Genomic DNA, 15,792 nt, shown 5'->3' with positions numbered 1-15,792 from the left:
CCTTGATCTAATCTAATACATTTTTTTCAAATGTTAATCCATATGATTTATAATAAAGCTGCTCAATAGCCCTGGCCCTGTTGTCCTGCTACAACAAAGATGATCTTCCTGCTGACGCTGTCCGTTCGCAGCCGTCTAGCTGCATGTCTGCATTTAAAGCACAAAGAGAAAATAAAATGTATGAAAAAAATGACTTTTTTCTTTAGAAATGCATTTTTAGTTCACTCTCCGTGTTAATACAAAATGATTGAGAGACTTGCTGTCACATTTGAACGTTTATCAGAAGAGTTATTGAAGCAGGAAGTCCGACTCTGTGAAGCTCTTTCTAACCTTACCTAGTTCTCCGAATCCTGCACTCTGATTGGTTGACTCCGCCTCCTCTAACCCTCCCTCCCCCCCCTAGGTCCATTATCGGACACAGATCAGTTTAGACACACATTTCTCGCAAGGAATGTGTCAGAATTCAGAGCGCAGTTGTATCGCACTTGTGATTTGCGCCAGCAGATTCGAGCACACGCAGAAGCACATTTGAGCAGTTGTAATCACAGATTTGAAGTTGTAACTCTAAATGAACACATGCAAATGGGAATTTGTCAGTTTACAGCAGAAGATTTTTACACACAGATGCAGATTTTTTTTGCACAAGTATTCACATTCTGTATAACAAGTTCTCAAATCAAATATACAAGCTCGTCCATTTTGGAACATTAATACCTTCATATATGGACTCCATCAAGAGTTTGTTATATGATTCATTAATGCTGGTTGCGCCTAATATTAGTTTAAGTTACATGTATATTAATTTTTCGAGAATTTTTGCATATTTTGTAATTTAAGAAAAATTTCCTTAAACACTTTTTTTAAAATATTGATTTTGAAGTTTGAACAGTTTTTCTCCAAAAATAAAAATAACCAGAATAATTCACTTTCCAAATTTTGTTTTTTTTAATTCACATTTTAATTTTATTATTCAGTTTATTTTAATTTCTTTTCTTTTTTTTAAACTGTAAACGATTAATTTGAATTTAAGGAGCCAGTTTAGCTCGTGCTGGTTTGCGGCGCTTTCCGTCCGTGAAACCAGGGTTCGACTCCAGGCTGCTCCCTGTTCCCTTCTCTACCTCTGCCGGTTCCAAGCCCGGTTTGAGACGGTTGCGTCAGGAAGGGCATCCGGTGTAAAACATTGCCAAATTTACCACGCGACTTGTTCGCTGTGGCGACCCCTGATGGGAGAAGCCGAAAGTGGAAGAAGAAACAATTTATTTGAATTTAAAGTCAATCCTCTCCCATTAACATCTTTGTTCTCTTGCATCTGTTCTGACTATATTTTTCATTTAATGAAATATGGCCCTGTGATAGACTGGCAACCTGTCCAGGGTGTCCCCATCCTTTGCCCACAAGTGGCCGGATAGGCTCCAGCAGCCCCGTGACCCCGAAAGGGATAAACGGAACAGAAGATGGATGAATAACTAAATGAAGTAAGTCACCTTTGGAACATTTGTTTTATATTAATTATGACAACAACAAGCACAGTTTGCTCACAACCTTGAAAGAGTGATGGAGTACTGTTTGTTTCACCTAATGAAATTTCCTCTGCAGTTTTACTGAGCAGTTACTTAAATCCATGTCATAGATTGATAAAGACAAAAACAGATTTAAAAAAGAACATTACATTTTTTCAAAAAGATATGATAATTCTACAAACAATGTATTCACAGCAAGCAAGAAACTTGTAACATAGGTTTATTGATGGCTCTAATTCGGGGTGAGCTACTTTTAGGATGACAATCTCAAAAGATCTTCCACCTCATAATTTTAATGTAATAACAATGTGAAATTCTCTTTAAAAAAAACAAGAAAAGATCAAAATACAACTAGAAAATGTCTTTATATTAAGTTTTTTTTATTGCAAGAGACTTCCAACATTTTACATCACCACAGAGGAATTTTTTTTTTTTTGCTTTGAAAAATTAAGAAAACAAAAAACAACCAATGAAAAAATAAAAACAGCAGGTCCAGAGTGCTTTAATTTACTGCAACCAAAAAAACGCATTAATTAAAAAAGTACTGACCACCAACTTTTGAAATGAGTTTCAAAGTTTCAAAATGAGCTAAAACACAACTCAATGAGTTGTGTTTTATCAGACACAAAAAGACTGCAGAAAAGCAACCGTTCAATGCAGAAATGAGATTAACAAGAACAAATATAATTCAACGGGCTCAAATTCTGTAATAAAAAAATTAATATCATTGTTAAAAAGACTCAGCACATAAATCTATGATTATTTTTTCTTGAAGATAATCTTTATTATAATTCATGAATTCGAAAATGTTAAGAGTCCCTTTTTGGACAGTAAAAACGGAAAATTTAGTTAAAACATCTAAAAATTACTTTCTGTTGATTAGTTAAAATCTAAATAATTTTACTATATGCGCTGTTGAAGATGGATTCAGACAACACAATATGAGACGTAAAAGGAACACAAAAATAATGTAGTAAAAAAATGGAAACAAATATATTTCATGAAAATTCTTAGAGAGTAAAGGTACATTTATTCCTTAACATTACTTAGACTTTCATTTTTACAAACAAGTTTTGCTTTTCTTTTAGCTATTTAGATTCTTCAGGTGATATTAGATTCAAGCTGCTGTTACAGCTACGTAAATGAAACGATGTTTAAATGAAAAAAATGTTTCTTTGGCTGCTCTTTGTGAATAAAAGCTAAACATTTCTTTCTGGAAAATTATTCAAAGGAATCTCTTTAAAGCTCCAGAATGTTTGCAGTTTTCTCACAAACTGGACATTTCATTCAGACTTTCCAGAGCTTCTTCTTTACTGTACTTTCTCCATTCAGATGGAATCTTACCCCCACCCTGAAACTTCAGTTTATAATAATCCTCTAGTTCCTTCTGAAAGCGACAAACAAACCATTTCCAGTATTTCAGCGTAGATCCATCTGCAGTAATGCTCCATGATGCATATTTTCCTCCTGCAGTTTGATACTGTTTAAAAGGAATTCTCTTCTCTGATTCACGGCTGGGATAGAAGCTTCTATCACTCGCAACTAATGTGGTGCAGAAATCAATAACTAGGTCCACTGTGCCTTTTCTATGCCATCCTTCAACTCCAGATGGTCGGTGAAAAGGAACACTGTGTTTTTCTGGACTGTGGTCTTTGATGGTGTTGATGCAAACAGCTGCACAGAATGGACATCGTTCCCAGCAGCAGTTACACAGCTGCTCAATGAGGATGTCATCAGGTTTCTGTCTGTACTTCATCACCTCATCCACAGGAAGCTCCTTCATCTCCTTAGTGATGGTTTGAAGACCTTTTTCTATCTCATCTCTTAAAAAGTCTAAATCATTTACATCAGTGAAGTTCTGACAGGAAATGGTATCCAATGTCAGCTTACAGCTCAGTAAACTGGAGAACTCCTTCATCCACATGTTTATCTCTCCTTTTTCAGTTTTGAACTTCTCTGTTGCTTCAAAGAAACTTTGACTGATGAGCTTCTGGATGTCGTCTACATTTTTCTGGAGGATTTTCTGAGCTTTATCTTTGTTTTCAACAGAAATGTACGTCTTTACTTGTTCTCTTATAAAATTCTCTACTTGCTCTCTTGGATTTCTGATGTAGGTGATGTATCTGTTGAAGTCTTCTTTCTCTGCCAGATCCTTTAACACATGTTTTTCCAGTTTCAGCCTGTTTCCATTGAATGCTGGGACATTACTCCTGAGTTCTCCAGCAAGGTCAACAGCAGTCTGGTTACAGACAGCCTCAACAGCAGAGACCTTCAGATTCTCGCAGATGATTTCTCCAAACACCTCAACAGACGAGCTTCCTTTACAGAAACTACTGGAAATGGTGAAATATTCATCTTTCTTTCTATTCAAGTAGGTCAGAGCATCATTGTTGTCTTTGTATTGTTTGTGAGACTTTAAAATCCAACCAGCTGTCATGTGGAGGACAAACAGCAGAAGATCAACTGTAAACTCTTTCTTAAAGGTAATTTTCATCTTTGATTCCAATTCTGTCACATTTTCTTGAACAGTTTTAGCCACTTCATGCAGGTAAGTTGATGTGTAGCCTTGTGTTGATACAGGTTTGCTCTGAATGATCTTCAGTGATTTTTGTTGAACATCTTCAATGAAAGAACGGATCTGTTCCTGATCTTCATGCGACAAAGGTTCAGATTTAAGGTTTATTTTCTCTCCTAATTTATTCCATGCCGCTTTGAATTTTTGGGACATTTTAAAAAAAAAATATTTAGAATAATTACCTTTTTCTGGCAGTTTTTTGTATTTTCCAGTCTTTATCAGTTTATCACATAGAGTCCATTCAAAACCAAGGCTTTGAAGGACAGCGAACTGATCTTCTTCCAGGTGTATGTCCTCAATGGGTTTTATACCTGAAGTTAATTCTTCAACCCAGTCACTCCAAACAGAGTCAAACTGCCTTTTTAGTTCCATTTCATCTATTTTTGTCTTTCTTAACTTGTGAGTGAGTTCTTCGATTTTCTTCCTGAGTTCTCCAGCAAGGTCAACAGCAGTCTGGTTACACACAGCCTCAACAGCAGAGACCTTCAGTTTCTCACAGATGATTTCTCCAAACACCACAACAGACGAGCTTCCTCTACAGAAATTATTGAAAATGCTGAAATATTCATTTTTCTTTCTGTTCAAGACTTTCACAGCATCATTGTTGTCTTTGTATTGTTTGTGAGACTGTAAAATCCAACCAGCTGTCATGTGGAAGACAAACAGCAGAAGATCAACTGTAAACTCCTTCTTGAAGGTAATTTTCATCTTTGATTCCAATTCTGTCACATTTTCTTGAACAGTTTTAGCCACTTCATGCAGGTAAGTTGATGTGTAGCCTGTTTTTGTTACAGGTTTGCTCTGAATGATCTTCAGTGATTTTTGTTGAACATCTTTAATGAAAGATCTGATCTGTTCCTGATCTTCATGTGACAGAAGTCGAGATTTAAGTTTCATCACCTCTTCTACATAATTCAATGCAGTTTTACGTTTTTGGGACATTTTAAAGTTAATATATTTAGAATAATTACCTTTTTCTGGCAGTTTTTTGTATTTTTCACTGCTTTTCAATTCATCACATAGAGTCCATTCAAAACCAAGGCTTTGAAGGACATTGAACTGATCTTCTTCCAGGTTGATGTCCTCAATGGGTTTTATACCTGTAGTTAATTCTTCAACCCAGTGACTCCAAACAGAGTCAAACTGCATTTGTAGTTCCTCTTCGTCTATTTGGATCTCTCTTAATGTGTGAGCGCGATCTTTGCTTTTTTGCAGCAATTGGTTTTCAAAATCTGTTTTCTTCTCCTCAAGCTTCTTACAGGCTTTCTTCTGCTGAATGACTTCATCCAGTTTTCTTTTAAGTCCTGTCAGAAGCTCCTGATGAAAGTCTTTGATTTTGTTTTCAAATCGTCCACGCCACTGGACTAACAGCTCTTTGTCTGTGTCATTCTCAAAGTAATCTGTGATTTCTGTCTTGATTTCTTCATATTTTCTGCTCATTCTTTTAGAAAGGTCACTGAGTTCAATATTGTTAAGTTGTCCATTTTCTATTTGTGGATGAAGTTGGTTCTGAATGGTCAGCATCTCACTCCTCAGAGTCCAAGTCCAGCTTCCGTACTGGACCTCAAGTTTTCTGTACACTGAGATTTCTTGAGTGTTCTTGAAGCTGAAAACAAAGTTTTCATTCATTAGAGCGTTCCACAGGTCCTGTATTTTGCTGCTGAAATGTGAGAGTTTGATTCCATCAGACTCTGAAGCTTTAGACAGGATGATGCTCTTCAGTTCTTGGACGCTCTCACTGTAACCTGGATTTGGAGGAGCCATTGGTGGACTTCCCTCCCACAGCTGGGCAAAGTATTTCACATCTTTTTGCACATCAAATGCAATAATATCACTGAAACATTCAGCTTCACATCCTTCCTCTTTGGCAGCTAGTTGAGCCATCTTGTCCAGTTTCTCCTGCAGTCGTCTCTTTCCGTCCATGTTTTTCTCTACAGCTGTGACATCTGTAACATTCTGGTGAACAAACACACAACTTGGAGAAAGCTGAACTTTCTTCATCCTCATGACAGCCTGAACAACAATCTGAAGCAGGTCCTGCATCTCAGCTGGATTCTCACCAAAAATGTTGATCAGCGTCATGTTTCCCAAACCAACAACAAATGTTGCCAGTTCATTGTCGTGGTGAAGAGTGTTTGAACCTTCCAGCTCAAGAGCTCTTAGTCCTTCAGTGTCCACGACTAGAATATAGTCAAACTTGAATTCTTTCTTGATTTCCTCTGATAATTTGACCAGCTGCATGTATGCACCCTTGGTGCACCTGCCTGCACTCACAGCAAACTGCAGTCCAAACATGGCATTCAGCATTGTTGACTTTCCACTGCTTTGAACGCCCAAAACTGACAACACAAAAACTCTCTGGTCACTCAGTTTCTTAATGACTTCCTGTAAAAGACCAGAGATCCAAGTTAAAGGCAGGTGAACTGCATCACCATCCATCAACTCCAGAGATATCATCAGATCTGCAGCCAGCTCAGGGTATTTATCCCATTCAGTGTGTGTGCAGTGTGTTTGTTTCTTTAGAGATTGATGGGCTTCATAGATCTGGGCCATTTCTCTGAAGATGTGCTCCAAACCAAAGTTTGCTGCCTGCAGATTATTTGATATTTCTTCAAGTTCAGCTTGTTTGGATTTTAACTGATCAAATTTGTCATGTTTCTTTAAATCCAAGACCTCTGACCACTTTTCATCATAGTTTTTGAGAATTGCAGAGAGATCCTTTGAGGAGAGTTCATCTATCAGGATCTGAGTCCATTTCAGGAAGTATTCTTTGTCTTTCTGTTCCAAACGCATGAGGCTGTCAGTGAATGATTTCATCAGTTCACTACAGGAAGCAGCACATTGCTTCTGTCGGATTTGCATCAGTTGCTGATCTTTCTGACTTTTTTCTTCCTCAATGTTTCCTCTGAGGCAGAATGTTTCTTTTTTTGTTCTGCACCACTCATGCCAAAGTTGACCTTGACAAGGAAGAAAAGTATCTTTGATCCTGTAAACATCCATGTCCTGAATCAGCTTTACTATGTTCATGGCAGCAGATATTCCATTTTGACAGACTGTGTCATCTTCATCCACTCTGACTCCAGTGATCTTGGACATCAACTCAAGCTTGAAGGATTTGTTTGATCCAGACAAAATCTGTCTAATGATTCCTTTGAGTTCCTCAGAAATATCAGATTGACTTCTGTCTTTCAGTCCTACTTTGTATTTTTGTGGTTTGATCTCAACAGCACCACAGTCGTTATCAGCAGTGAGAACAATCAGAGGATTTGGAGATCCAAAAAGGGTGGAAACAACTTTAGAATTTTCCTGACCTTTTTCCACAGCTGGTACAAGAACAACTAAGACTGAAGATATTTCCGTCAGTATTTCTCGTTGTTTTTCCATCAACAGAGAATCTCCATGAAGATTACAGAAGGCAATGCAGTCAGAGAATGAATCATTGCCTTTTCCAGCTGGACAGTACCAGGCAATCTCTACAACCTCATCCATCACATGACGAGATTTGGTGTTTCTTTGACAGTTTCTGTGGAAGAAGGTGTTGTGACGGTCGTTGATCAAAGTGTTCATGAGCTGAGATTTGGACTGAGACAGTGAACCCAGACGGAAGAAAGACACCACTGGAGTTTCAGCTTTGCAGATTGGCAGACTCTTGATGGTGACAGTCTTTGAATTATCTTTAATTTCAGTTTTCTTCCAGGTTTTCCTTATTTGTCTGAATGTCCACAGAGGACACTCAATATCTGCTGCAGCAAGATCAGGAACAAGCAGAGGTAAGGCGTATTGACACTGTGACAACTTTGTGATCATGTTTTGCTTCAGGAAGTTGTCTGAGCAGTGAAATACAACCATCTGAACATCCATGGGGTGGACAAGATTCTGTTTGGACTGATCAGAATGTTCATTTCTGCTAAATAAAGCATATATGTCATCATCATCTGTGCTAACAGTCTCAGAAACAGAGAGAGACTGTGAATTCACCTCAGAACTATCTGGTTGAACAGGGATGTATCTGGCTCTGTAATCTAAAGCCATCAACCTCTGAAGAAAAGCTTGTGCTACATCTTTTTCAGGTGTGTCAGTGATCGGTTTCAAAGGAGGACCAATCTGGAGAAAATCTGCTGGTGAAAACTTCTGCTGTCGTCTGTGAAGTCTGTTGAACAGGGCTTCAATTTCTTTTTGATGGTTCTTTTGGTGGTTTTCTTCATCAAAAGTCCTTTGTTGCTAATTTGATGAAGAAAAAACATTTTGAAATTAAAAAAAGAATAATAGTCTTTTGGTTTAATGTATAGAACAAATGCTTTTCAGTCTTTGTTCTTAAAAAAAATGCCAATTATGCATTATTTAAAAATGTTCTTTTGTAAGAAGTGTTAAAGAAATTAAGTATAAAAAGCATGGAATTAAAATAAAGAGATTGACAAAATCTTGGAACAAAAAACAAAAACAAAAAGGAAAAACTGAAGTTAGTAGAGAAGAGAATAAAAATCTTGCTGAACTTTTTGATTGTTGTCTGACCTTTGTTGTGTTTCCACTTCTTCCTATATTAGAGAAACCTGCAGAACCAGAATTAATGATCAGTTTTAAAACACTCAGGGATTTTTAACTAAGAAATACATCAACCACAAATTTGGAAATCAAGTATGTAAAGCAGTGTAAAAAAGTAACGATAGCAACATTGTTTTTATTTGCATTCTTCCTTAAAAAGTATTTTAAATTAGCTAGAAGTCTCTCAGCTAAGAAGATAAGATCAGGAGTTCAGTTTCGATAGTAAGGCTTTTTCATCCATCCATCCATCCATCTTCCTCCAATTATCTGGGACGGGTCGCGGGGGCAGCAGTCTAAGCAGAGATGCCCAAAATTCCCTCGCCCCGCCGACTTCCTCCAGCTCCACTAGGGGGACCCTGAGGCGTTCCCAGGCCAGCCGAGAGACGTAGTTTCGCCAGCGTGTCCTGGGTCTTCCCCGGGGCCTACACCCAGTGGGACATGCCCGGAACACCTCCCCAGAGAGGCATCCAGGAGGCATCCGCACTAGATGGCCGAGCCACCTCAACTGGCTCCTTTCAATGTGGAGGAGCAGCAGTTCTACTCCGAGTTCTCCACTGGTGACCGAGCTTCTCACTCTATCTCTAAGGGAACGCCCAGCCACCCTACGGAGGAAACTCATTTCAGCAGCATTTTATTCGGAAACTCGTTCTTTCTGTCATGACCCAGAGCTCATGACTATAGGTGAGTATTGGAACCAAGATTGACCGATAAATTGAGAGCTTTGCTTTTTTGCTCAGCTCTCTCTTCACCACATCGGACCGTTACAGCGACTACATAACTACGGACGCTGCTCCGATACGCCTGTCAAACTCAGAGGAAAATCCTGTGGTCCCCAAACCAGACCCCTTTTGGCCCCTGCCTGCGCCTAGAAATTCTGTCCATAAATAATATGAACAGAACCGGTGTTAAAGGGCAGCCCTGCCGGAGTCCAACATGTACCGGAAACAAGTCTGACTTACTGCTGGCTATGCGAACCAGAACCGGACAGCCCTCAGTAAGGCTCCCCGAACCCCATACTCCCAGAGCACCCTCCACAGGATACTACTTGATGCCTTCTCCAAATCCACAAAACACACAAGGACTGGATGAGCGTGCTCCCACGAACCCTCCAGCACCCTAAAGAGGGTGTGGTGCTGGTCCACTGTTCCACAACCAGGACAGACACAGAACTGTTGTTCTTGGATCTGAGGTTCGACTATCGGATGGACTTTCCTCTAGTACCCTGGCATAGACTTTCCCAGGGAGGCTGAGGAGTGTGGTTCCCCGGTAGTTGGAACTCCCCGTGAACTGCCAGCTTAACGTGGTGGGGGAGTTTGAGAGCTTGAGTGATCCCAGGAGCTAAACTGTCTGGGCCTTAAGCCCCTGGTAGGGTCTCCCATGGCAGACAGGTCCTGGGTGACAAGTCAGACAAAGAGCGGTTCAGAAGACTCTGATGAAGATTAAAACCCAGGACCCAATTACGTCGCCCGGATAGGCGTCACCGGGGCCCCACTCTGGAGCCAGGCCTGGGGTTGGGGCTCGCAGGCGAGCGCCTGGGGACCGGGGCTCTTCCCACAGACCCCTGTTGGGCTCAGCCCGAAGGACCAACGTGGCACCACTCTCCCATGGGTCGACCACCCGTAGGAGACCTAAAAAGGGGCTGATGCAATGTGGTTTGGGTGGGAGTAGAAGGCAGGTGCCATGGCGGCCCAAATCCCGGCCATGGAACTTGGCTTAAGGCCAAAAATGGAGAAAATAAAGAAAACAGAACACACTAATGTAAATGAAACTCACAATATGGGCTTAATTCAACCAACAAGTTAAAAAATGCATTCCTGAACTTTAAGAGAAGGCCAAGTGGGATTTGTCAGACTTTCTGTTCACTGCACAACGAGTGGCTTTAACAACAGACACTCATTGCTTGCAAGTAATTTCTACATTACAATAACTGTGCATTACAATTCTCCAGACTGGTTAATGAAATATTATTTCCTGCATGTGTCCACATGTGTGTTTCACAAGACATACACCATCACATCCCACAGCTCTCTGGTTAGAACGCACGCTCATCCTGCCCAGGCCTGTATCATGGAAGACCATGGCTGGAATATTCAGCAAACTTTGATGCAATCTTTTGATGCAATCTTTTGTTTCCCATGTCGTAAATTTGTGGGGAACAATGGATCACAAAACAGGGATTTAATAATTGGAAAACTGCACTAGAAAAAGACAAGGGACTCAAAAAGCATGCATCAAGTCAATGCCATATAAAAATGAAAAAAGAAAAAAAAACCTGGTCTGAACTGTCCCAAAGAGAAGTCACATGAGAAACCATTAGTAATCAATAAGAGCCCAATAAAGTACAGTTCCTTGGGGTAAATGAACTTGTTTTTTTTTAACTTGTACTGTCCAAAAACTGAGCAAACAGATGAGAGGTCAAGGCCTCATAGGTTTTACTATTACAAAAAGAGGTAATGAGTCTTTGGATGACCAGGGTGTAAATTTGTATGAACCCTTTTTTATTTGTTTATTATTTTTTTATTTTATTTGTTAAATTTAGTGTTTTAAGTATATATACATATTCTTTTTACTAAAGGGGAGGGAGAGGGGGAAAGTGTGTGTGTGTGTGTGTGTGGGTAAAAGAAAAATAAATTTAGAGGGAGGGGGAGAAAGTGAGGGGATACAAGTGCCAAGTTGCTAATTTGAAAAGGTTATTATTTTAAGATGTGAAACATTTAGAGTTTGGGACATGCAAGGACTTTATAATGAAACCATATTGATAAATCCTCACAGACCTTACGCCAGAAGGTTTGGACAGGTGAACAGAACCACATGGCGTGCGTATAGTCGTCTATGTAGTTACCTTTGCACTGTGTGCATATAGCAGTCTGATTGAGACCCCTTTTAAGTAACCTTTGTCCTGTGTAGTGAGTTCCATGGAGAAATTCTTTATGATGACAGTGAGACAAATGTTTTTCAACAGTTTTATATTGAGACACATTTTTCTTTTTATTGTCTAGGGATAAACTTATCATCACTTTTATGTTGTCTTCCATCCTCTTTCATTTATGAAGATATTTTCTCTCAGTAGAGTTTGATTTTCTTTTTTTTTTTATATCTCAATTCGCTTTTAAACTGCTAGATTATGATTTTGAATTTTTTCCTTCTTTACTGAGGAAGAGAACACATTTTTCTCCCCCGACATCATCAATACACACTGTTTCTGCTAAACAACAAATTCATACTGTTATCATTTCCTGTTCTGTGAATTAAAGATGTTAATGAATTTCCATTGTGACTGAAAGCTCCTTCAACTCAGCTCCAAACATTATGAAGCAGCCATTTACTTTATCATTCCAAATTAAATCTTACTTGTGATGATTCCTTCTTCACAGAGAGGTTTGTGCTTCATCTTTTCTTCTTTTTATCAGCTTTCAGAAACTGCAGCATGGAAGCTTGATTTTGGAGACCAGAATCTACCATTATGACTTTGACAGTAAACTTTATTTATTAACTTTAAATCTTCACCATGTTTAATTACCTTCACCATTTGCATCCTCAGATTCGCTCTGATCTCCTCTTGGTGTTCGGTTATTGACTTCCTCTATTTACGCATTGTACATATCTGTAAATAGAAATACGCACATCATCAGGTGTTGTAATAAAGGGGTGGGATTGGACAAGATTTCTCTTCAACCCACTCCTTTTCAAGCACACTGTACTGCTTTATTTGTCTATTTTAAACGTCTGTGTTTGTTTTTTATTTGTGTTTGAAAAAAAAAGAAACTTAAACTTTCCATTTCACCTTCAAAGGATTTTAAAAAGTTTAAGTACAACAGTTTAACTTTATACCAATAAATAGGAAAACGGCAGAGAATCTCAAGTTTGCATAATATTGTGTGAATATTTGCTTCTGGGTTTGCAAAAGTCTTTTTAGAGACTTAAAAACCTTGTTTTAGGAACATTTGGATTCAACATTAAAACATTGAGTTCCTTTTATGCTGTTGCTGGGTAATAAATTCTGTCCATCTTTATGCTTCATTAGTCACCGTGAACAAAGCTGTCTGTTTTACTCATTTGTCTTACTTTATGATACATTTATTAAGTTGTGTTTTTCTGTTGCATGCTGGTGTCATCTCAGAGAAATGAAATCCTGCTGTTTGTAAAGAAAAAACAAGATGTGGAGAAGATTATTCTCATTTTTCTGTGATGCTGCTTTTGTATTAAAATGTTTTGGCCAATGTTAAAAATAAGTCCTGCCCTTTGACCCTTCTTCTCAGAGGGTCTAAGGGGAGGAATTATTAGGGATGCCCAGTTTAGCTTACCGGTAGTCTGTTTAGTTTAGTTAGTTTAGCAATTATCTTTTGAATTTTATGACTTCATTTTCATTATGATTTCATGTTCTTATACAATTACCGTTATGAAGCCCATTAAAATGACTATTGTTGTAATATTGGGCTACATAAATAAAAATAAATTAAAATTGAATTTAATTAAACATCTTCAACAAAAAAAGATCATAGAGAACTTATCAGAATGAGATACAGACTCGAACTGAGCGGGTGGAGGAATCATATTGTGAAGGATAAACCGAAATTTAAATTTGAAAAGAAAAAAATACAATTTGAAAACAGTATTTTATTTAAAAAATGGTCATTAAAGTCCAGAGAAACACACATGCAGACAGAATTACAGTGACAGAATTTATCCTAACTCTGATAACATATTTTTCCACAGAGGTCTGGCAGATTATCTCCAATGTTCTGCAAACTTGAACAATTCAGGAGAATTTCTTACTTTTTTTTTTTTTACTGAAGTTCAAAAAATGATGTTTTATGTTGGAAAAAAAATGCGGGGAAAATGTCAAAATCAGACACTCCAAATTGTAAATCTTTGACTTACGTATTGTAAAGAATTCCTGAATTTTGCAGCTGAAGCAGTCAAATGCCAACACACACAGACTTATACACACACGCATATATTAATACACACAAAAATCAACACATGGACACACTTTACACACACACTCATAGACAGACACAGAAGCACACACAGTCACACACACACACACACACACATTCATCCAGACGTAGGCCTACACACTATTGACATCAACTGACAAAGTCTACTTTGATCATTCAGGTCCTTGAAATGCTTTCATTTGTACTCAAATAATGACAATGTTGTAAAAAAAATGTCCCAAGACCTTTACTTAAAAGAAAGGTTTAAAGTGTATAACGTACTCTAATTTTTCTTGTAGAAAGCAGAAAAACTGTATAAAAATTATATACATAAGAAATCAGGTCACAACCAAACACATTCAAATCGTTACCTTGTGCTTGGTTTCTTGTGCAAGCTTGATTTTTCCAGCTCAAACTGTCTGTGTTCTTCTTCTTTCTCTTTCGGTTTTTCCCATCAGGATTCCCCACAGCGAATCATCCTTTTCCACCTCACTCTTTCATACAAGCTTTCCTTTTAAGGCCATAATAGTGTAAGAGCTGCTAAATTCCTGTGACGTCATTTCCTGGAAAGCGCAATCCAGTGCTGATCGTTGCATGACTGCTTGCTCTTGTTACCATCCTTGAGCATGTGGAGGTGATTTCTGAAACTCATCCCTGAATAAAATTTTATTGGAATAAAGCACTAGCTGAACACTCTTTTAAAATACGTACTTGGCAATTTTTTTAGAAAATATAGCTCTGACTTGATAAAAAAGAAGAGCTGATGAAACAGAAGTGATACAGAAGATTGCTCTTCTTACATCTTAACCATAAGAGGTCCTGGATGAAAGGGATAAGACAGCTTTATAGATAAATAAATAGATTAATAGATTTACAGCACAAGTTGGATGACATTGTTAAGCCCAAAGCTGAAAGAGCGTTTATTCGATCTGGGAGAAGGTGGATTGAAGAAGGAGAGCAGAACTCTGCCTATTTTTTCAGGCTGGAGAAATACAAGTCCAATGGTAATTCTATTTCACAATTAAATATTCATGGGGTCATTTCTGATGATAAAAATACTACAGCAAAATTGTTCTGGTTTTTATAGTAAACTTTATTCTTCCAACAATTGCTCGTAACTGCTCTACCTTTCTGAACTCTGTCAGTAACATTACTCTCTAGTGAGGGAAGCAGACAGAGTCTTTTGTGATGAGGTCTGTTACGTGAACCAACGGAGGAACCCAAGTGCAGGAACGACAACGAGTCGGCGTAACGTAGAAAACAGGCTTTTAATGCCAAGAGCACACTTGAACATGAGCATGAACGAAAACGCTGCGACAACCACAGAACAAACAGAGCAGCTTAAGAAGGGAACCTAATCAAAGAGAACATGAGCACCAGCTGTGAAAACACCGGGGACAGGTGAGGGAGGAGGAGCCAGCAGGAGGGTTGCAGCTGAGCAGCAGGGCCATCCATGACAGAACCCCCGTCCCTAAGTCCGGCTACCAGACGGACCCCGACAAGGCTGATCCGGATGGAGGCGATGGAAACGGGCGATCATCGAGGGGTCGCAGACGTGACGTTCGAGCACCCACTGCCGATCTGCCGGACCGTAACCCTCCCAGTCGATTAGGTACTGAATACCCCGCCCGACCCTCCTGGAGGCGAGAATCTCCCGGATAGTGTAAACCGGACCACCGCCTACCATCCGCGGAGCAGGAGGGGGAGTGGGAGCGGGCTGCAGGGGGGAGTCCCAGGCAGGCTTCAACTTGCTGACGTGGAACACGGGATGCACCTTCATGGAGCGAGGCAGGTCCAGTCTTACAGCCACAGGATTGATGACACGGGTGATGGGAAACGGACCAATGTATCTGGAGTGCAGTTTCCTAGGACCACCCCGCAAACGGATGTCAGACGTGGACAGCCACACCCTGTCTCCCACCTTGTAGTCAGGAGCTGCAGATCTCCTACGGTTGGCCACCGTGGTGAAACGCTCCTGGTTCCTTAGGAGCTCCAGCCGGAACCTGCTCCAGGTGTGACGACACCTTCTCACGAACGCCGCCGGTCCCGAGGAGGATGCCAATTGCTCCTGGTGTGGAAACAAGGGTGGCTGAAAACCATAGGCGGCCTGAAAGGGAGAGTACCCCGTAGAGTTAACCAGGGAGTTATGGGCGTACTCAACCCAGGGGAGTTGCGAATACCAGGTTCTGGGGTTCCTCCCGCACATGGCACGCAG

The 15,792-nt window shown here is 39.6% G+C and overlaps 1 protein-coding gene across 1 annotated transcript; it reads right to left on the bottom strand.

Moving 5' to 3' along the window:
* Positions 1–1,885: 1,885 nt before the first annotated feature.
* Positions 1,886–14,078, bottom strand: LOC101170098 (interferon-induced very large GTPase 1). The gene is made up of 5 exons (XM_011478501.4): positions 13,949–14,078; positions 12,158–12,241; positions 11,989–12,071; positions 8,608–8,645; positions 1,886–8,316 (listed from the first exon to the last, which is right to left on the bottom strand). The coding sequence occupies exons 3-5, from the start codon at positions 12,026–12,028 to the stop codon at positions 2,788–2,790; spliced, it is 5,607 nt and encodes a 1,868-aa protein (XP_011476803.2). The 5' UTR covers positions 12,029–12,071; positions 12,158–12,241; positions 13,949–14,078; the 3' UTR covers positions 1,886–2,787.
* Between the last annotated feature and the right edge of the window lie 1,714 nt (positions 14,079–15,792).

The sequence above is a fragment of the Oryzias latipes genome, chromosome 8 (assembly GCF_053564925.1).
Source record: "Oryzias latipes strain Hd-rR chromosome 8, Olatipes_Hd-rR_3.1".
In the NCBI taxonomy this organism is placed as follows: Eukaryota; Metazoa; Chordata; class Actinopteri; order Beloniformes; family Adrianichthyidae; genus Oryzias; species Oryzias latipes.
This window is presented reverse-complemented; position numbering and strand designations above follow the sequence as displayed.

Excerpts from the sequence above, each read along its gene's own strand:
- LOC101170098 (XM_011478501.4), bottom strand. The coding sequence starts at position 12,028 with ATGAAGCACAAACCTCTCTGTGAAGAAGGAATCATCACAA. Across the intron at positions 8,646-11,988 it reads TGAAGAAGGAATCATCACAA|GTTTCTCTAATATAGGAAGA; the intron begins GTAAGATTTAAT and ends CTGGTTCTGCAG. Across the intron at positions 8,317-8,607 it reads GAAGTGGAAACACAACAAAG|CAACAAAGGACTTTTGATGA; the intron begins GTCAGACAACAA and ends TCATCAAATTAG.